At 31.9% G+C, this 24,176-nt stretch overlaps 2 protein-coding genes across 2 annotated transcripts in view; both read right to left on the reverse strand.

Annotated features, from left to right (window-relative positions):
* The window catches only part of LOC133179292 (uncharacterized), a 17,642-nt gene extending 13,676 nt beyond the window's left edge, over positions 1–3,966 (reverse strand). The window contains exons 1-3 of the mRNA XM_061314077.1: positions 3,949–3,966; positions 127–189; positions 1–8 (exon numbers count right to left, since the gene is read on the reverse strand). The exon at positions 1–8 is cut by the window's left edge and continues 268 nt beyond it. Coding sequence (XP_061170061.1) covers positions 1–8; positions 127–189; positions 3,949–3,966 — 89 coding nt within the window. The remainder of the gene's footprint in view (positions 9–126; positions 190–3,948) is intronic.
* Positions 3,967–21,073: 17,107 nt separating this feature from the next.
* Positions 21,074–22,373, reverse strand: LOC133179447 (ankyrin repeat and SOCS box protein 3-like). Its single transcript, XM_061314202.1, has 3 exons — positions 22,102–22,373; positions 21,679–21,990; positions 21,074–21,555 (listed from the first exon to the last, which is right to left on the reverse strand). The coding sequence occupies exons 1-3, from the start codon at positions 22,292–22,294 to the stop codon at positions 21,389–21,391; spliced, it is 672 nt and encodes a 223-aa protein (XP_061170186.1). The 5' UTR covers positions 22,295–22,373; the 3' UTR covers positions 21,074–21,388.
* Positions 22,374–24,176: the final 1,803 nt, after the last annotated feature.

Genomic DNA, 24,176 nt, shown 5'->3' on the forward strand with positions numbered 1-24,176 from the left:
GCAACGACCTGAAATGTGCAAAATACTAATACATGTACATTTTTTTAAATAAATCAATCAAACAAGGGAAGAAATTTATAATAAAAGTTAATAATGCAACATTGGTATGAAGTAAACCATACTTACAATGACTGCTGCATTTATCAGAAGGATTAATACTATCAGTACTACTAACACCTTAAGTAACACCTTAAATAGAAAGAATACAGCCATTAAGTAAATGTATAAAATGAAGACTTCGTTGTGCACTTATGAAGTAAAGAATCAGATTAAGCTATTATACTATCTTAATGCACGATATCTGATGAAACTCAGTGTTAAAATAGCAGATCATGAATGAAATGCACTGTCACTGGTTTTTAAATATTTTCCACTAATTCAAAAAACATTATACAAAGACATGTCTATTAAAAATCTTAATTCTAACTTATCAAAGTCCATGTTCACCAAAATAATTAAGTAAATGCCGATCGAAGTGATAAATAATACATATATTCCTGATTGATTATATTTTACAAGAAAAAATTTTAAAATATAAGTTAACATAACAAGTTAGTGCTATGGTTTAGTGATAGTCACGATGAGAACTTTTCAAATTGTCTTATATGTATACAACTTACAGGCTCGTGTATATTTATTGTTAAGCTAGTTCTATTGTTGAGATCGAATCCTAGAAGGGATGAGAGAATATTTAGTTAGAGGTGCTATATATTTTAAAGTTTAAAAAAAATTCCAAGCAGTAAGATGCACGATAGATACAACAATACACATAATATCACGCTTGTTTTCCTTGACCGCGTTTTTTAGTATACAGTATAAAATCTTATCCAACAGCTGTGCAATCTATGTCACTGTTAGGTCCGACCATGATTTTTTTTTTATTTCCGCTTTTATTTTCAGTGTTCTTTACACTCTGTAATGGGACACTCTGGCTATTTTGTCACATAACTTGTGTCCTAATCCAGGTCAAATTAGATGGCTTTTACTTTATTTATATTTTTTCGAATGTAATGTGAAGATAACGACCAGTAACCATGCCCAAATCCAATCACACAATACAAACTGTGAGCAGAGCAATCACAGACCTCTGAAAACAGAGGTGGGATCAGATGTGAGCATCGCCTGTCGACCGGTCAAACCCGCTGTGGTCTCTCTGTCATGATTGGGTATATGGAAAAAATCTGTAGACAATTCAGTAAAAAAAAAAAATAATGGCGTAACACTTCGGATGAAAGATGTTAGTCAACATTCGAATTAACGATAGATGGTAACTACAGAAAAGGTCATTGTATCGACCATAGAATTTCCAAAATGTTGACTTTTAACAAAGTTTTAGATATCATGGTATTTTCAACTTCTTTGTCAATAGCCTGCCTTTTTAAGAAAATGATCTTACATAAAACATGCTCTTCAGTATCGAATCAACTGGGAGACATAAACCCCTTACGCAGATGATAGCTATACTTTTCTACATAAATAAGGGAAGTTGACGATAAAAAAGTTAAAGTCATCAAAGTTAAACATCCAAATATGAAGCAGATGTTTCAGACTCCCTGATGTCTTTAATTTCGCGTTGGATAGGATATACCGATTCAACGTAGAATGAAGATTAACATTGTGCATTGATAAAACGTTGTATATATATTTTTATGACAAGGTGAAGATAATGAACAGTGATCGATCGCATAAAAATCTATAATGAATACAAATTTGTGAGCAGGGCATAAAACACGAACCCCTGGAAATTCCAGAGGTGGAATCAGGTGCCTAGGAGGAGTAAGCATCCAGTGTTGACCGGTCATTCCCGCTGTGAGCCCATTGTATAGATCAGGTAGACGGAACATTTCATAGTCAAATTCAGTATAAAAACAAAGGTCTAACAATTGGTATGAAATACGTCGGCCAACATACGGCACAATGACAGGTAATATTTACATTTGCAAATGTTTTCCTTTATATAACACTATTAAAAGCAACGCGTATCTATATCCGTATAAACACGGGTTCCCCGCGTCATAAACGTTCGACGTAATTTCTCAGTGACGTCATAAAGGGTCGACGCGCAATCAATAGATCAAACTCATGCCGTTGAGTTTGAAAAAATAAAACATTTCACGCGTTAAAGGTTATAATCAGGCTAATAAATAATATGAATAAGTTACAAATGTAAATATAAGTAATAAGGTATCATTTTAAAACATCTATCGGGATATAAATAAGGGTTGGTACGAGATCAAATCTACCATAAAGCCCGAAACCATAAAGCCCTTCGGGCTTTATGGAATTTGATCTCAGGACCAACCCGTATTTATATCCCGATAGATGTTTAAAAATGATACCTTATTTCTTAAATGTTTGCTAACAGGGTCGATCTTTATTTATAACGACCATAGTATTTACGAAATGCTGACTTTAAACGAGGTTGTTGAAATGCCTGTAACATTAATTTATCTGTCAGTAGACTGTCTCGGTTGAAAAAATGATCGTACTCGGAGCATGCTCGTGAGTATCAAATAAGTATGGAGAATTGAAGGCCACAGCAAGAGACTTCTTCTTTTTCTGTGGACATTTTAGATAAATTATCCTTCATGGGAATATAAAACAGGTCGGTTCATAACGAGGCACAATAAGGACCGATGGGATTTCCAACAGATTGTTCAAAAAATTTCGTCCAAAGATTACGAAGATATTGTCAATGAGAAAATCAAGCATCATTTTAATAACAATTTTGGTGTACTTGTCTTTACAAAAAAAGTCTGCATTTGACCAAAGATAAGGTATGTAAATTTACGTGTTCCATTTTTATTGAAGAAATAGTTGTCAAAAAGCATAGTCTTTAACATATCCTGAGAAATGGTTGTATAAAGTGTTGGAAATACGTACGTTTTGATGCTATTGATTTTGTAAAATTTGTGATTTCATATTTTTTAAAAAGTTACTTAAAGAGTTTTAATAACCACATCCGATTAACATCACTCCTCGAATACTCCGATCCTGAAGTTTCTCATTGATATCTGTTTATATTTTCATGCGGAGTAAAGAACGAGGCCTTGTAGAACATATACTATATTCTGCTGTGTATCTTTGTTTGTAAGGGTTATTATGGGTCTTTGAAATCCAGTAGCTGTATGGTAATTTGAATTTCATTTTGGTTATTAGGAATTTTAAATATTTTAAAACTGACATGGTTCTGAAGAATTTTATCTTTAGAGAGGAAACTATGATTATAAGTTTTATTATATACCCAACTGTTTGTCACTCAGTTTTACTGTTGAATTTATGCAATCACGTGACGGTGTGATCCGACGTTCCGGATCACCACACTGTGGTTTTCTGAATCCATATCACCCCTCTCTGAAACTGATGACGTAGTACACAGATAAATGACGTTTTTATTCTCGCGCATCAAAAAGTTCCTTGACAAAATGGTTTGTTTATGATGTTTAAAAGTTATGCAATTGATCCAAAAAGTTTTCTTTTATTATATTTTGCTAGTTGTAAAGGGGGTATATAATAAATTTATCATTATAACAGTAACTTGATCCGAAGAGCCGTATCACGTCTCGTTGACAGGCGCGGATCATCAGATCAAACTCGACGCTTCGCGTCTCGTTTGATCTGATGATCCGCGCCTGTCAACTTGACGTGATACGACTCTTCGGATCAAGTTACTGTTATAATAATATATATGGATCACTCAAGTAGAACTAAATCCTAAGTTTCAAATATAAACTTGTTTCTTACAATTACTTGAGTTAATGAATCAGGTAACTTTACAAATTTTCCAGACTGTATTTATAAGAAAAAAGGAAGTTTTTTTTCTTCTCTATGAGTCGTTACTTTGAAAATAATCAACACCGTTAAACGTAGAAAAAATAGTTTAAAATGGTATATTATACCATTAATAGCGGTTTCAAGAATAAACTACAACGAAGTACATGCACAAACCTGTTCATTCTTCGCCATTGTGTTTCCGCAGTCAGTTACAACAGTAATCTATGGACGCATAGAAGTGTCATTTTTGCTATTCTAATCATGCTGGGTGAGTGTCGCCTTCAATACGAACGGTCTAAAAGTTTGATTACCGGCTAGATAATGTAAACCTATTTGTCTTTCATTTTAACAGTAACTGTTTCATCGCTAAAAAAGTTTCATCTTTTTACTTAAATGAGACCTTTTAACAGCTTCACTTGTCTTTGTCAACCATATTAGAAGCCAGTAAATAAGCTGTTGGTCTATGGCATGAGTCAATTCATCTCAACCGTACAGTAACATTGAAATAGAATGGAATTGTGATCGTTTCCTGCCATAACTTTCAATAATCACAGTCATTTCTAAAACAGCAAGAAAAGGATCAAACACGATTGACATTAAGCTAGTTAAAGACCCCACCTAAGCACTGTATTCTAGGGGAGGTGTACTATAATAAAAAAAAATAGTTGAATATCTTAACAATAATATAATTATTAAATCCCTAAAATTTTGTTTACTTTGGAATTTAAACATATCAGATATGATAAAAAGAAGGCGCCCATACTTTATCAGCATTGGATAAACGACGCTCCAAAGACAGAGGACTCGGGTTGTGATGGTCACCGTGCTCATTCTGGGAAAGGATATCCTTATCCACCCATCCTATTGCCAAAATTTGGCCATTTCTGACAAATGGACTGTTCTTGCTATAAAAAACAAATTGCATGGTAAGAAATATAAGACAGGGGAAAATCTCTCAGCTTCTGTGAACAGAACGCCATGGAGCATGTCACTTGACCGCCTGGATCACGTGATTCGCGCATGGACAGGACGGTGGCAGATGTGCATTAAAATCAGAGAGAACTACTTTAAACAATAATGAACACTAAAACCTAATTTTATTTCTTTTATGGAAGTAATCCAGTTAGTTCGTTACTTTTTGATCACCCCTTGTACTATGAGTATGCATTCTTAAACAGAGAATATCATTGAATATATTGAAAAATCCTACTAACGGACTTCCATTTAACTTTTTATCAGTCATATTTAAACAAACATATGCTAGCTAGTGTTAAGTCAGCGCATGTTGACACACACAAAAAATTATATCAAGGTTGCTTTGCGTCGTGATTAAAAAATTATGCCATTTAAAGAAGTTGAAATATACAAAAAGTGCTACATGTATGCATCCCGCGTCAACGCAAATCGGTTCTGGTCATTAATTTTAATGTACATTTAATTTGGTAAGAAAAAATATGAAAAGCCCCAACGGCACTTGCATTGGGCCAAAGATGCTTTCTAAATATATGTTAAAGTTTGACATGCATTAATCTTTACTTATCAATTTCAGTTTTATACAGTCATTGGTTGAATGAGGAATCAGTCTAAGATAAGGTAATGAAAGTCTTCCTGTTTTCAATTTACCATTTATATACTTGCATGTAGGCTGTGACAAGGCCACCTTTGTAATGATTACATAAAAAAGCCAGATATAATGTTTGCCTTAGATATAAACTTAAAATGATTCTTTTTTACTCAGCGGAGGCACGGACTGGTACATCAATGAAAAAGGTGAAGATAACAAACATTTATAAATCTTACAAGTACTATTTACAATTCAAATCGTAAACAGGGAAATAACACGCATCCTGGAAACACCAGAGGTTGTGGAACAGGGTGCCAAGGGAGGAAAAAAGCAATCTCTGCGACTGGTCACACCCGTGGTGAGCCCTCTGTATTCATAATGGAAACGTAGTATTAAACAGCTCCTTATGAAACCTTAAGGTATCATTTAAAAAAAGATACATAATTATAGGAAAAAATTAAAATTGTGAACCAACTTAGAGAGTTTAACTGTAACATAAGAAACAAAACACAAGGAAAGAAAGATAAATAATATAGCTTTTTATAGAATTTTCAGCGTATGCAAGAATGAATGTATCACTAACAATTATTTGAGCATATCAATATTAACATATGCCTCCCCCGAATGCCCGACGATATTTTTTTGATATATATATATATAGTGTTTTTTCAACTACATTTCAATATTTAATTTTTGTTGTGTTAATAATGATCCTCTTGATATTTTCCTCTGACTTTGAACATGTATTATTTAATTCTTTTTTCTTTCTTTTTGTAATAATTTGTCGAAATGCGCATCTGGTGCATCAGAATTGGTACTTATATGACTTACATTATAATTTTTTTTTCTTTAATTGATGGGAGGTTACACAAAGGAACTAAACGTTTTTATATTGCAAACATTTAAATGATAATATATAGCTTTATTTTAGGGAGTAAATTATTGTTCATCTGTGCATGAAAGTATATTTTAAAAAAAAAACTTTATTCGACGCGTAAATGATTTTTCGTCAGCTACATGTTTATTTGCATTTATCTACAAATTGAAAGCTGCTCTCCTTTGTTTTTCTTACAGGAAACTTTACTCATAGTTTCCTTTTTCCTCAATATTTATATTTTTCTTGCCTTCCTCGTTTGTTGACCAAGTAACCACATTACTGTTGGCTTAAATTATAACAATCTATGAAGATTGAGGATGTCTCCTAAGGACATTGGCATGTGATCAGGTGTTTCCGGAGTAAAAAGGTTTAATACATGGTTTTTTTTCACTTATAAAATAGTGATTGAGAGTGATCTCCCGTGTAGAATTCTCTAAGCGGTGAAAACCAATAAAGCGTATGTTACACGGGTAAACAAAAGCACGTGTACTTCCTTCAACGGGTAGAATCATCTATACAGCAAGAAAGAAAAGTAGTAATGGCTTGTCGTACATTGTATTAAACCTACTTAAGAGTTCTTGAAAAATTCTACGCGATAACCAGGAACCTTGTCAATGTCCTTAATATGGTCAAGTTATTTACTTAGTATCTAAATAGTCATATAGTCACTTCGTTTTTGGTGATTAAATTGGTTCTTATCTTAATATTCTGGCTTATGGAAGACATAAATATTTATTAACAGCGCTATTATAACAAACCACCATCTTTTTTCATCTGTAGATTTGATTTACTCATGGTCACTTAATTATGCTGATTTTTAAAGTAACAGTATCGTTTGCTTTCTCACATTAAAGTCATTAACTCGTTTTAAATGTGTTTATCTACAAATATATATATTTTTTTAAATTGAAATTTTAGGGAAAGGTATATGAAAAAGAAGAATAAATCATAGTTTGTATTAAAAAAAAAAAACTGATACGGAAGATCTCTTTCCAGATAGGATCTTGCGTTTGTACATTTCTAGCAGTATTAGTAAACCATTCAGTCTTATTCAGACACTGCATTGTAAGCTTTCTTTGAAAATAGCCCTTTTCATTAACAAACGGAAGTTTAGGGTGAAAACATTATATTGGTAACATTTTAAAAAAGGACATTTCATGTCTCAAAACGACTCTGCCTTGCAAATATGTTTTAAATATATACATGAATTTAAATCAATTTCACGTCATGTCATCTTTAGCGGAAGTGATTTGTATAATTGTAAGTCAGATTCAATGAAATTAGTTATGCCTCCTCCTTCCTTTACCTCCACACAACATAAACACCATATATGTTGAAAATGTATTTTATTGATCAAATAAGTCTTGATCAACCATCTAAACATGTAATAGGAACAAATAAAAATATCTACCAAAACATTCCTAAGACTACATACAATTGTCGAGTTCACACAAATAAGCAATACAAAAGAACTGACAAAATGTAATCAAGTACTTCAAAACAAAAACATTCAAAAGTTTTACTTCTTCTTCATACAATGGTTATATTTAACAAAAAACAGACAGACAGACGAGCAAATTTATAAATCTAAAATACATATCCATTACCAACATTCATGCCAGTCGAGAAAAAATATAAAATGAATTAAAGAGGTTACTACTGTGTTTCATTTATACCTTTGAATTAAAAGAAATAAAGATTTCATTGGTGGAGACACGAATCAATTACTAGGCGAGAGATTGGCAATAAACTGCCGTTGGCTCGTTTACATACAGCGAACATGCGGTCGTTTGTCAGCTAAGTGTTATGATTAACCTATCTGTATTATGGTAGACAGTTCAAGGAGTCATATAGCCTACTCTTCCTCTCTTAATTTTTTTTTGGTATGTACAATGGATGTGTTTTAATGAATTATTTATTTATTTTTACATAAATACAATAGCATTAGTTTGATGAAGTGATCCTGATAAAGATGTTTACACTTTGGTGTATAAAATCTCCTCCGTGTTTGTGAAAAGGGCCCGCCGACCTTTTAGGGTTAATAGAATGTTTTTCCTCATTCTTTTACAAGCTTTATTTCTTCCTTTACTTTGTTTTGACTTGATGGTCTACAATAACAAACGATATAAATATGCACTAATTCACTGATTCACCTTGAGTTAAACAATATTACCTCAACTTCAGTGCATTTCAAAAAAAAAAAAAAAATCTGATTTCTTCCTCCTATTTAGGGTGCCATTTCTCTGTACATCGATTATAAGCGTCATGCTTTGACAGTGCCAATGCATTCAACGTATTATGTATATCATTTCTTACCGAGTTTCAGCAACAAAGTCAAAGAGTTTACTTTTTTTATATAAAGTCATAGGAGCTTATATTTTTTCATATTAAGAGAGTTTTTAGTTTGTCCTTCCGTCGATTTGTCTGTCCGGACGTGTACTAATATTTGATGCATGCATGTTTGTGAATACATTCAATAAAGATAAGGTAAACTAAATCATTGCGGGGTGGAGATGAATTTTAAAATTGATTTTGAAATACAATTGCCAAAAACAAATTAAATTTATATATTAAAAAAAAACATTCTAAAGTGACACCGTATGTCACTGGTTTCTTTAGCAACGATGCGACCTTATTACAGATTAGATTTGGAGGGGGAGGGGATTTTGAAAGTATTGTTACTTTGTGTTCCTCTGTATAATGTATGAATTCTATCTGCTAATCTGTTTCTAACATTTTCTCCCTCTCATATTTGTATACTCATATTGTATTCGTATAATAGTTAAAATATTAGTAAACATGAAACATATTCAACTCCCAAACAACTCACACTGTACTCATTATTCGAAGTATTTAAATGGCGGTATCAACATAAACATTTAATATGATGTGCATCCTTATGAAGCAGCGTTAAACATCGTCTGTTCTTTTCTTATACAGTTCAGTTACAAGTTCATTTTGTCGAAAAAAAAATACAGGAATATTAGGTGTTGATATGTATGATTTCCTATATTGTTTGTGATATTATTCATAATATATAACCAATACTGTAAATTATTGATATATTTATTTGATATGAAAACTAATCATTTGCTTTCAAAATCTGCTGTGAACAAACAAACAAAAATCACTCGATAATGATACGCATTGTTACTGAATAATAACCATAGTAAAGACAACAATTTTAAGGTAACAAAATTGTTACATAATTTTTCAGATCATCATTTATATTAAGGAAATGTAACAACAGTTCTCAAGCTGTGTTTCAATCAGACATTGCTTATTAAGGAAATGTAACAACAGTTCTCAAGCTGTGTTTCAGTCAGACATTGCTGGTTACTGGTTCCTCCCACGCACCAGTATAGATCAACCTCAGTCACAGCAGGAATTGGTCAACATATCCTTTTACTGTGTCTGCTTCAAGTTTGGGTCTCTTGTCCCTTGCGTTGAATAGTGGTATTTCATGCTGCAGAAAACAACGTTTTTATGTCGGTGTAGCTAGTTGGCCTGTTTACGCTCCAGTGATTGGACACATCAGGGCTGAATTGTGCATACTTTCCACATTTATAGTTATTTCCCTCATCGCTTCTTTCCCTTTGTTGCTGTCTGTTGCAAATCATGGATGTATTTTACTTTCTCTGCGATCATCTTTAAGATATTTGTCACTTTCATGGCTTCCGAAAATTTTGCTGCCATTTCCCTGGTATTTTTTGAATGACCGGTACCGTTAACTTGACGTCAAGTAAAGCTTTTGTGTAGCTGAACCGAAATGAAGTCCCTTTTATACCTGTGTGGTAATAAGGAAAGGATCTCATTGGTCGAGTGAGGAATCAATTAGACCAAAGCAGATATATGCCATTGTAATGTTTAATTGTTGTTGGTTTGTTAACATTATTTTCAGCTGTTTATATCCGCGTTACTGTATACTAATTAATATGTTATGCTTCACTACTTCGTATTTTGAAGTATATATCTAAGTACTCTATTAGTCTACATGTCATTGAATATTTATAATATTCTTTTTAATAATTAAATAAAATCAGGCTTCTTAACTTAACAATGTATATTCCTTTTTTTCATTCTTTCTTTTTTGAGGTTTTTCTTCTGCAGGCATGCTATCGGAGCAATGTTAGGACAAAGATATATCTTAATAGAGATATCATCTAGTCCTAAGTGAGGTCATCGAATCTTTCATAACTTAAACATATGCTAGGATTTCTCATAAAGTTAGGACATTGCAAGACTTGTCATGAAATGAACTTAAGAGACTCCAAATTTTGTGCAACCGTTTATTTCCTGTCAGACACGTGTTGGGGGGTCTTCCCTTTACTTTTTCCCTTATTTCCTTTATTATTTTTATTTTTTTGTTTACCCCCTCCTCCTCCTTTTACAAATTATATCGACTCATGGAAAGTCTTCTATTTCACGCCTCAGAAAGTTTAACAGGAACGTTTTTTTTTGTTTGTCAGGCATTATCTGGCTGACCCCCACTCCACTTCGCCAAAGCTAAGTTAAGGATGACATTTACTCGTGGATTCAGATTAAAGAAATGGAATACTATGAAGTACAATATGTTAAATCAAAAATTGTTCTATATGGACAAAATAACCAAGTATAAATAAAATTCAATTTGAAAATTTTATATTTTATTATTTGAAGAAAATATGCAAGAACAAAAGTAAAATATATGGTGGTGCAGAGAAAATCGGACTAAATTTTGATTTTTCATCTTTATCACAAAACGTTTTTCTTGCAATATCATTCACAAAGTGAAGATTCTATGATATGTGTTTTTAACATCATTTTGCAAATATTATGTGTATTAAAGCTCATGTATTTTTTTTTTTATAATTGAATGACATGCAATGAAGAATTTCAGAAATATGAACAAAAACCATTCCAGACAGCATATCTTAATAATTTGATCATTGACCTCATATAAATTTTTCTACCCGCAAAATAAGGGCAACAAAAACAAGCATTCTGAGAGTATTGCATTAGCAATACTAGTCCCCTACCGGCAAGTGTAATCTGGTTCCCGTTAAAAATTGAAAATGCCATAATTCCGTCAAAATCAATGAAGCAGAACGAAATGCAAACTTGATCTATAACTAATCAAGGTAAAGTCACATACAAAAATCAGCTCAATATCTGCAAGCGTTTAGGAAAAAAGTGCGGAAAACCCTGGAAAATTGAGAAGTTCGTAATTCCGTCAAAAATCATTGAAGCGGAACGAAATGCAAACTTGATCTGTAACTCATCAAGATACACTCACATACCAAAAATCAGCTCAATATCTGCAAGCGTTTAGAAGAAAATTGCGGAAAACCAAGTGGGACAGACTGACAGACAGACAGAGGGACAGACGGACAGACGGACAGACGGACGGACAGACAGACAGACAGCTAGACAGACAGACGGACGGACAGACTCAGAGGAAACCTATAGTCCCCTCCGGTTTCACCGGTAGGGGACTAATAAAATAGAGTTATAAGTAATTTAGAGTTCTTATCATTCAGATTTTTGTAATATTAGATTAAAAATTGGTAAAAATCAGAAAATTGACAGAGGAAATTCGGACTGGAATAATGAAAAAGTTTATGGCTCAAAGTCTAATTGTTTATTTAAATGTAGCAAAACTATGCCGTTCCTATTATATTTTGTTATCTTAAGAGTTTTGTTGCTTGTTATGTTTGTGAAATAAAGAAATATTGGTCGAAGTGTGAAAAATTGAGCAATTTCCGAGAAATTCTAAGGGGCCACTAGCATGAAAAGTAGGTCATTGACCTAGTTATATTTAAAAGGGAATAATAACACAAAAATCATAGGTGTACAATAGGCGATTTTTCATTCTTATCTGTGAAATTTTTTGTCATCTGAGTAAACGTTATCCTTAAAGAAAAAGACTTATTTGATTAGTCATAAAAAGATTATTTGTCAGTCATTTTGTTAATTTTATAAAATTTATTTAATTTATTGTCTAGGTACATTTAAATTTTATATATAAATATACAAATATATTGTTTATCATTTTAAAAGAGAGAGAAAGGGAGAGGGGAAGAGAAAGACATTCCATTAATTCATTTATAAGATAAGAAAAAATCTTAGAATACAGGATTAGACAATTGTTTTACGAATACCCATGTCTTATTTAATTTTACAAGTTATTAAGAAAATTACCAATCAATATTTTTCTTTATTATATAAACATAGTCTGTACATATAAACATAGTCTGTTACAATATTTAAGAATTATCTTAAGAATAATCCTAAGTCTATCCTTGTTAGGACATTTCTAACAGAGCTTCTGTGTCTATCTTAAATAAATATGAGGGGCTGTTTTGGTATTTACTGTCATTAAAGGGGCCTGGACACAGTTGCATTGTACACAATACCAAAGTTCTATTTTATTTAAAAAAATTCAGATTAATGAATTGAACTTGCATGAATATCCTTGGAATACAATGACAACGACATTCTTCATAACAACACGTCAAACATCGTGTTTGTAAACAGGACACGAGCTCAGTTATTGTTAATGTTAACGTTTTACCTGGTTTGTTTAATTTGGTTACTCTGTACACATCACCGAGCACGGACAGACAATACTGGTGAGTTAGTTTTGCTTTTTTCACATTTCTACTCTTGATTTTCCGGATTATAGTTTGGACATTTTTTAATAAAACACAATAAAATTTCTACTCTTTAAGTATTAAGGAAAAAGTCTACTTTCGTGAAAGTGAAAAATATGTGTCAATCAGACGCGTCCCGCAATTCATAGTTTTAATAATTTCCAGATAAAAGAAGTTCTAAACACGCTTTTATTGTATTTTGGTGTGAAATGCTTTGTCAATATATAAGTCATGATATTTTACCGAAATTTTGAGAAAATATTAACTTCAAATCATTGTCAAAGCCCCTTTACGTGATATTACCTACTAAATTTGTGATATCACCTATTCGAATTGGTGATATGATCTATTCAGCTTTTGAATTGATGATATCACTTATTCGAATAGGTGATATCACCTATTCGATTTGAATTAGTGATACCACCAATCGTAAAAGTGATATCACCTATTTCGAATCGAATAAGTGAAGACAAGCTGAAGAAATGAATAGTGATCAATCTTATAAAAATCTAAAAACAATACAATTAGTGAGCAGAGCATAAATCACGGACCCATGGAAATTCCAGAGATGGGACAGGTAATTGGGAGGAGTAAGCATCTCCTGTTGACCGGTCATACCCGCCGTGAGCCCTATGTACATGTATTGATCAGGTAGACGAAACATTCCATGGTCAAATTTAGTATAAAACAAAGGCTTTACAATCAATATGAAACACAACAGTCCAAATACGACCCAGTGATAGGTTATGTTTGCTAACACGGCAATTCTAACGACCATAGAATTTACGAAATGCTGACTTAAAACGAACTTTTTAAATCCCTGTTACATCAACTTATCTGTCAATAGCTTGCCTTGGATTAAAAATTGATCGTTCTCAGAGAATGCTCTTAAAAATGGAATAAGCTAGGAAACGTAAACATCTTATGCATGTGATTGCAGAAAATTACTACATAAATAAGGAAAGTGGACGATGGAAAAGCTGAAGTCATCTCGTTTGTTATACAATTTAGTTATTAATTGTCCCCTATTGGCTATAGTCAGTGAAATATCCAAATATAAACGGGTGTGGCAGACTCTGTGGTGTCTTTTATTTTAATTTCACTGGGATATATCGTGTCGACATATGAATGGAAGTAACTATTGATAGTATCGAGTTTTATCTTTCCTTTTTGGACCTCTTTCTTAAGGCGCTTACTCTACATAAAGAATGGACATTTCAAGTCCATACTATTGCAATTTCTTTAGCGACAGTGAAGATCATTCTTTGTTTAGAATTGCAATATCGGTGCATTGGATTTGTTTTCTTTCTAGTGTGCATATAATTTAATTTTACACTTAGTGAAAGGTTTTCTTTTAAATATTGCAACATTGAAAAAGAAGTGTAACATTTTATCAACGTATGTATTTTTGTTGAACTTTAGATTCCCTATTTTACGCGAGTACTTAATATCGCGAAATAACTCTTAGACGTCCAATAGCGAGAACAATAAATCGCAATTGGAGGGTTGATCAGGAGATTTTACATTGACTTCAGAACCATAAGATTAAGAGTAGGTAATTTTTATTTAGCGAGTGGTGCTTCTCGCGAAAATGCGCGATAATTAGTTCCTCGCGTATATTTAGGAATCTACAGTATTTAGGCTATCTGGCCTGATTGAATTTGTAATACTCAGAAAAAAAAATAGGTTACGTCAGATAAGGTAACTGTTTTTTTAGGGTAATCGGACTACTCATTATTATTATCAGACTCCCATGGGTCAGGTGTTGGAAAGGGAGAACAAACAAATGACGTTCGAAGCTCTGTTTTGACTATGTTAAATGGGTTTACCTTATTAGATCAATTCATTTTATCTACACATGAAATTCAACAGGTGGATAAAACATTTACTACATAATGATAGATAGCTTTGTGTTAAATAGTTTGTGTCGGGAACTTAATTTGCCTAAATCCAATACTAGTATTCAAACCTAAAGCTCTACATGCAAAATTGTCTTAAATACTCAGGCAAACCTTCTGGTTATAGAGTATTAATGCTGGAATTCATTTTTTGCTTTTTAAAAAAGATTTAAAGCATATATGGTTTTAACTGAATTTTTATGACACTGAAACTATCTAATGTCACAAACGACTGAAATACTTTTAGGAAAAATACATCAGTATAAATATCAATCGTGATTTTTTGTTCAAAGTTATTTTTGTTAAAAGGATTTATTGCAAAAGTTTTTGATTTCTGTGAAATGAAAAGCACGTATTCACTCCTTCATACAACCTAGAGACAAAAAGAGAAACAACTCGTGCATCCTTGCTTTGAGATAGGTTTGAGTACTTCCTCTTTCTAAAATCACTGTGGTTAAAACGAGGTATATCAGTTATTATGAATTTTCTGTATGTAAACATTTGTTTCAAAATGACCAGTTAATTGCGGTCATTATGAACGAGTAACAAATTTAAAAATGTCATCTTGATTTTCTTTTTACCTTGTAGTAGAAAAAAAAGAATATACTTGAATATACTATGCTTTAAATAGAATTAATTCATTCTAGATAATTATCTCATTTATAGATTTACGTTGACAAACGTACATTCTGTATATCTTGTAATCTTCTTTTTTTCAGTTGACATAACTAAATGATAAAAGATATTTCGATCAAGTGATATGTTTTATATTTAATATTGCATGTATTAATATTGAGAAATCAATGTGTATTTCAATGATACTATCTGCTTGACCTCTATATATGAAAATGCTAACATATATAGGCTTTTGAAAAGCTTTTCATATAATGTTAGAATATTATTATATGAATGTGTTGCAGGGTATGAATAGCTGTTAACAGCAACAGAAACTAAATGCATACTAAGTTTTAAATAGAGTATAATTTAATTTTGGTCGTAACAAGACATTAGGTAAGTAAAAAAAATAGTTTGTACCGTATACCGCGTGTGACCTACGATCCGTAAAACATTTCAATCACTTAAAGTCTTTTTTCAAAGAAATTGTCTATTTTACATTAAATGATATAAAATCAAATATAAGTAAATTTTAAGCTTCTCAAGTTATACTTGTATTACCTAAGTTTAAACAGTTTACGCATTTTTTATAAACCGCTTCTTTATCTAGAGAGCATGGCCTCATTCAAGTTATACAGTGAAACAAGTGTAACCATTAAAATGATTTCTTAAATCATACTTCATATATTTATTACTCTTTCTAAAAAGTATATAAGTTGATAAGAATGCGTGGTTATTCTTTAAAAATAATGTACATAAAGATTATAATTCATGAAGGTTAAACTGTCGGTCGAGAATCAAAAATCGAATATCTTCCCTTATTTATGTAGTACATGTAACTTCCATCATCACCTGTATATGGTGTTTTTGTCTCTCAGCTGATTCGATACGCAAAGGCGTTTTAAAACCGAGGCAGGTTGCTGACAAACATATTGATGTTACAAGACTTTCAACAATCTCGTTTAATGTCAGCAGTTTGCAAATTATATGGTGGTTATAGTGGTTCTCGTTTGTAAATATATTCATACCAATTGTTATGTCATTGTTTTTTTATGCTGATTCTAACTACTTTACTCCGTTTACCTGACTAATACAGAGGTCTCACGGTAAGTGTGACCGGTGGACAGGAGATGCTAATTCCACCTCGACATCTGATCCAATTTCTGATGTTTCCAGTAGTCGGTGTTTTTGCCCTGTTCACAATTTGTATTGATTAAAGGATTTATGAGATCAATCACTGTTCGATATCTTCAACTTTTTTCAATTTTTTAATAATCATATGAAAGTTTTTATATTAGCTTGCATTCCTTTATTTCTCTATCTCGTTAAAAAGGTTAGGGAGAGAGATTTAATTAATGATAAAGTTTAAACATGATCATAATTAAATGCATATCTGAAGAAGAAAAAGAATTTCTTTACTTTGATCATATATTAGGAATTAATCATCAACGATGATTATTGTAATGTGTATATTAATAACTTATTTTTATTTCTTTGCCACAATTAGTGATCTTATGTTGTATAACCATTATTCAAGGTGTGAAAATTCAGAAGCTTGATTTCACCAGATGACAAAAGCATACATTACTATAAAGTTCACATAGCATGTCTGAAAGATGTTTTTATTTTACAATCGATTGAAAGCATTGAAAGTTTCTTTACTTTTAACAGCAACACAAAATCTTCTTAGTTATTTCAAGTAAAGAAACTTATTTAAGAAATATCAAGTAAAGAATCGCAAAAGTTAAAATGAGTAAAAGTTTAATTAAAGAACCTAATGTAAAGAACATGTATAAAATCTTAAGTTATGAACCTAATGTATGAAATGAATGTTGGCATCTGAAGACTGAGACTTTTTCTCTCGACAGTAAAGATACATGTATACTTTTTTAAAAGACTTCTTTCATACAAAAAATTGTTTGTTTTAGATAAAATGAATCATGCACTCATCAGATCCTGCTAGTTGTTTATGAATGAATCTCTTTATTTTCATAGGTATTAAATAAGTATTCTCTAATTTTTATTCTCAAATTTATGAAAATAAAGAAGACTGAGATCTTACAGTATCAACATTTTTCTCATTTCAAACGGTTCCAAGTACCAACCATTCAACACCATTATGACCATACTGATAATTTTTTGCAAACATTTTATACTTGGCAAGACTCGAGCGTACATTAAGGACACGCATTTAAGATACGTACTTTATTTTATATACTTCATATGTATAATAAGTTGAGATCTATCTTTTTACTTGTAAATAACGCATTATCATTGTCAGAAGTCAATTCAAACAGTGTAATTATGAGCAGAGCGACACGGACCTCTAAAAATCAGAGGTTGGGAAAAGTACCTTGGAGGACTAAATAAGCATCCCCTGTCAACCAGGCACATCTGCAGTGTGTTTCTTGCCATGATCGGGTGAACAGAAAAAAATGTAGACAATTCAAAATAATGGCCTAACATTTTGTAACATATTGTAATGCAGTATACTTTGTCCTTAACTTGGCCCCTCTTTCCAGATTCACCTTGCCAACATTACATACCAAATAGGCTGATTGAGTAGCGTATAAAGTAACAACTTGGTACAGAAAGGTTTCTGAACTTTTAAACACTCCTTATTAGATAGATAAACATACGTTCTGAACATTAGACCTGCATAAAAGATTTAAGCCTGTGTCCAGAAAAGTGTCTGTATGTTATATTTTATCAAAGGGTAAATAAAATAAAAATACGGTGATACTTCTGCAGATAAAAAGCTTGGTCTTATTTCAGTAAAGTAAGTTTAATGACTGTTCAAAAGAGGGATAACATTTTTATCAATGATTTGTGGTCAAGTTCAAGCTGAATCGGAACCCCTGTATTGAGGGCTTGACCTGAGGGAGAGGACTGATATTTATATTCTTCCAAGCCTAATCACCTCATTTTTCAACTTCTATTTTGTTTAGATAAAAAAAGGTCGGAGACTTTAACTACTTCGCTAATCAAATATATCCTCGACGGTACTACGAGGGCCGTTCAAAAATTACGCGGACTCTGCTATTATTTACTCTTACAGACGTCATATAGAATTGAAACTTCACAGGAACATATTTCTTAAAGATTCCAATAAATTCTTGGTATTTTTTTTATTTTATTTAATATCTCATAAAATTATTCCTGTTTTGATACTGCTGATGGTGATGTACGGAGCACGGCAATAATGTTGAAAAACAAACATGCGGTATCAAAAATTTTATTCATTTATTTTCCATATTTTACGATATTATTCAACAATTTTCTCTAAAATTTCTTTTTTATTGTTGCATTATTAAGTATCTAGATTTCTAACGTAATATTTGAAGTACTAACAGAAATATTGTAATTTTTCTCTGATGTGACCCCTACAAAATCAACGGCAAAAGTGACGTCTCATGTATTGACGGAGCAGCGCACTTTTATCAAATCATGAATCATGCTTGGAAAACGCCAACAGAGACCCAAAATAAGCCTGATGAAACATGTAGTAAACCAGCACATCTCTACAAAATGTAAGAAAGAATTTTAGACTGTTAGACCTTAGTCAAAATTGCAATTCTGGAAATATGGATGAAATTCATTGACAAAACACTTATCTGGGCTGTTAAGAATGTGATTGAGATCGACTGACCTCAAAGATGACTTCAGAAATATCTGCAGTTTTGAAGTTTAACACAAACTAGAGCACACAATACTAGTTTTATAGTTTTTAAGCTGGATCAGAAATGGTATATGGATGTTTATTCTGAGTGGATAAGGTAACCCAATCTATACAGTATCAAATACTAAGGTAAAATATTGAGAAAATGAAAGCTCCCATTTTGTAAAATGTCCGTGACGTTGAATGCTTTACTGCGCCGTGACTTCATGATATGTCCTGTTAAATCACCTGAAATTGATACAAATTTAAAATATTTTGATATGAAATTTTAATGACCATATATGTAAAGATTTTTTATATTATTTGTGACTTTTTGCTTGATTATGTCGTCACATATATTTTCTGTGCAACAAGTCCGCGTAATTTTTGAACGGCCCTCGTAATTTGAAGAAACAATGCTTCTTGCATGCAGAAATATTTTAAATATTATCATATTAAATCAATATTTTTATTTTATTATATTAAATATACATTAAATATTTAACAAACTTTATGAACCTTGTAAAGTTGCAAACTATGAAATACTTGATGAAGCTATATGCAAAATTTACATGTTAATATTTTTATACGAAGGAAGATATAGTAAAATAAGTAGCATTTTAAATTCAGTGTATGCTAGCCTTTAAATATGTCTTCTGATAGCCTTTTATCTTTTAAAAACTTTTCCTAATTAATAAAATTCAACGCTGGGGATCCACCTCAAATCTCAACTTAAAAATAGCGAAATCGTTTATCTTATTTGACCTTCAAATTAGTGGAATCATAAACGTTTTCCCCATTTAATATCTCACCACAGAGTAATGATACTGTTATTGACATTTAAAGTTTTCCCGGAATTGGTTTATTGTCCATTTTGTCCTTTCTTAGATAGTTCATGACACCAGAGGCATTTTTTCATCAAGAAATTAGTAATTCATTTCATTGGATGAAAATGAAAATCTGTACGTAAAGTCCCGTTATTTCTTTTCTGTTCTATCTTATAATGTCATTTATAGATAGATTAGCAGAATTCCCTCATAAACAACAGTTTATCGACCTAACATAATTATTAACATTTATTACTTAATTGTTCAGGAAAACCAAAGAAAAATTAAACAAATAGATTATAAATATAATTACAATTTTCACACTTAGACAAACCTTCATAGCAAATTTGATCTGATTCTGTTTTTATGCAAGTTTTACAAATTTTCAGTTGATGTTTCCTGCAGCAGTATGCAAACTCTGCTCAACCGAGGACTTACATATAGGTGTTATATGCACCACTGGACTAATTTCATCTCCTGACATATTATAGTTATATGTATAATCTTTATATAAAATACTCGTCGGATCTCAGAAAGCACATTTACATTATAAGTACTAATCCACACCTTTATAGAAGACCATGATGTTTTCTTTCTTTACAATTCCAAACGTAAGTTTTTTAAAAATTTTGATGCTTTCTGCATCAGTATGCTTACATATTTGACTTCTTTGCTTTCTGTATTAGTATGCTGACATATTTTTCTTTGCTTTTTTGCATTAGTATGTTAATATATTTGACTTCCATGCTTTCTGCATTGGTATGCTCGTATTTAACTATTTGTAGAAAGCGGATCGAGGTTCAAGTGGCTACTAAAAAGTCCTGAAGAACTTTTAACTTCTGACAATTCAAACCTACTGCTTCGGCTTAAAGTTTACTTTCAACTTGGTTGAAAAGAGCGGAATAAAAATATCCAAGTAATACTAGATAGCTCTCTAACGAGGGTGATATCTCGTTCCTACCTCTATCGTTCTTAGGTTTGGAGGTCCGTGTTTTTGCCCTGTTCATTTAGTGTTTTTACAGGATTTATAAAATTGATCACAATTTGTTATCTTTACCTCTTTCCTTTTAAAAGTCTAAAATGTTCTTGGTATCTTTTCGTCGAATTTCAGTATATCAGAATAAAATTTCTCTTTTCTGAACTAAGAACGTAAATGTTATATTTATTACGAATCAGCAAACCTTTTATATGCTTCCGCCATTCGTCAAAAGAGACAGAAAAATCAAAAGAAAATCATAAAATATGTTTTAATGTTCACCAAAAGCAATGCATATACATGTAAATGAACTGTAGGTTTATCCTTGATCATTAGACAAAATGTCATGGGTGAATCAGAGTTCAACTACAGTTCTTTTCCCAACTCGTTGAACACTATTTTGTTGCGAAAGCGTTAACATCTTCATAATGCAGCATAGCTTATTTTGGTCACCGCGTCTTCCATACAGTACAAAGACTGAACTTGGAGACATTTTTTCCAATGTTGCGGCCCGTGTATTCTTGCATTGCATTGAGATTGCAGTGCCGGTGTGTCAGCTGCGTCTGTTCAGGTTGCAGAGTTACAAAGTTTCATAGAACTCTGGATAGAGGGGAAAGACAGCATTTTTGCTGCAAATTTCTTCAAAAGTTTGTTAACTTTGGATGCAGTTTGGAATTTCTCCAAGTCCAATTCATCAGGGGAAATCCACGCTGAATCTTTCTCGAGGAAATACCCTATAAATATAATGACATGTTAATTAAGAGACAACTTACATTATACTTTAACAAATTTTTGACTTCAACAAATTCATACCATTCTATGTATGATATTTAACCGAACAAAAAAATGTTACTTACCACATTTCATAAGCTTCTTTACTGTCTTCAAACAATCATTATTGCCTCCATTGGCAATCAAGAATAATGCTGATTGACCAAGTCCATCAACAATATTAACATTGCTGCCTTGTTTCATGAGATACTGGGCAATCCTGAATTTTCCCTCTTGAAGCGCTAGGAGGAGAGGAGTTTTCCCAGACTCATCAATGCAATCAACATTGGCTCCTGCTTTGATGAGAAACTTCACCATTTCGAGATCATCTAATCCCACGGCTGTTGTCAAAGCTGAGGTTGCAGAATCTAAACTTTTGAGATTGATGTCACAAACATCTAAAAAAAAAACCCAGCCAAATTTAGATTAACCCTTTATTGAGTTCAAAATTTTTAATAAAATAATAATTTTACCTGGTTGTATTAAAAATGAGTAGAAAAATAACGTACCACTCTCCAAAAGTACTTCGAGAGTATCATAATCTCCATTAACAACTGGAACAAAGATAAGAGGTTCCCCATTCCCATCAAAGACATTTGGATTTGTTCCTGCTTTCAGTAGCTTTCTGATAACGTTTACATGCCCCTGGTGAACAGAGTTGAAAAGCAGGACAGATTGAGCTCGAGCTTTATCACATTCCATTTTGATAAATTCAAATTTCCAATATAAAGATTGACAGATGTATCAAGATTTGTCCTCTGCAAAGGAGCACTTCTTTCTCTGAAGAGATGTAAGAAAGATATGTTGATAATCAAGACAATTCTTCTATTTATATATTATCAAAAGATGGCAATTAATATTTATGAGACACAAGCACCGCCTATTTTAATTTGATGTGCACAATTCCAGCTAAATGAGAGACGCTATACGAAGTGTAAACCATTGTCCTGGTCGGCGGGGACCACAAAATAAATCAGCAGTTGATGGCATGAAAGAAACAAGCATATGATTAAATTTCCACCTTGAGGTTGAATTCGTTATGTATGAATTTTCAATCAGACATTGTCGGCAATCTTAACTATGGGAGACTGATCACTCGGTATAGATCTTTATTGTCATACATATGAACAAATATCTCTAGCTCAAAATCATATTGATTCTATAGGTAAAAAGTAACAGTTTGGGAAAAGTTCTTTTCATCTTTAAATTCGGAATAATATTCAGTAAATTCAGAGTTTATTGCAAAAGTATGACTTTGTAAAACGTTTTAGGTTTGCTTTTTTGTTTTCTTTGAAAGAAAGCTCTTGCATATCTCTATCTGAATCAATATCTCACATCAATAATCAACCATCTCAATCCCTCTCAAGTCCCTGTGCTTTATAACGGTATTAATGAGTATAGATATGAAGTTAGTATGGAACTATATTACTGATCATAACAATTATATTCATGCCAGTTATATAAAACTTAGTTTCTGTTTATCAATGATATGAATGAGATATGAATCTAAGATTTTAATAATGAGTCTAATCTTGTAGATGTTCATCAGCTTACTCCCTTTACTTTCTTCGTTTTTTAATCAATTTCCTGTAAATTTCAAATAGTTTTTTTTAATCTGATAATTCAAATAATTTCTAGAAGCTAAATGAATTTTATTTTTTTTAAACTAAAAAGGTCAACTATCTTCTGTGAGAATGACAGTTATTTATAGATCGATTTTATTGTTTGAATTTCATACACAGACCACGATCACGGTGTAATGCTGTTTAAGCGCATTGTCTATCGATCATCAGATCAATACCAAAGGCCCAATTTCCTCATTACAGAGACTTGTTAACATGGAAAGAATCCCATCCATCGTCATCTTAAATCACAAATGTCGATTTTAACATGCATCGTGCTTAACATCCTGGTATGAAATATTGAAAACAATGTCACTCAGGACTGTTTGCTTACATTATGCCAATATTATAGGTACAAACTAAATAAATTTTTTTTGGCTTATTTATCTGTGTTTCGTATATTCATTGAAAATAACGATTCATGTTTTAATGTTAATCATTGTAAAATAATTTCGATAGTTAAAATAGCGTTTTTTTTTCAAGTTATCTAATAATTTTCAAAACTTCACGGGCTGAGTAAAATTTTTCTCTATCAGAAAACTGACCATAAAAATCGTGGAAACAATAGTTTTTTTAAAACCGATATTTGGAATTTATTAGTAAAATTCAGTCAGGAAATGAAATGTTCGGGTAAACTTTTACTAAACATTCTTTTAAATCTTCTAGTATTGATGTGAATGTCAATGCAGCTCTAACCAATTTCTCCGTTTCTGTGTTAAAATTTGATCACCGGAAGTGCGATGAAATTTTTGCATTGACAAAATATCTGTTTTTTCGTCATTGTATTTCTTTGAAGCATTTTCAAAGAAAAATAGGGTTGTTTTATACACATTCTTCAATCATAAATTGACAAGCTAGTCGAGAAGTTACCGAAATTTCTGATCGAACGTTCTTTACAAACCAAAAGGTGTGGCGACCATCAATATGCATTATTGTTTCCTGAATCTTTCCTTGGAAACAAA

The sequence above is a fragment of the Saccostrea echinata genome, unplaced genomic scaffold (genome assembly GCF_033153115.1).
Source record: "Saccostrea echinata isolate AGI-Se365-2 ecotype Australia unplaced genomic scaffold, CSIRO_AGI_Sech_v1 ptg000004l, whole genome shotgun sequence".
NCBI lineage: Eukaryota > Metazoa > Mollusca > Bivalvia > Ostreida > Ostreidae > Saccostrea > Saccostrea echinata.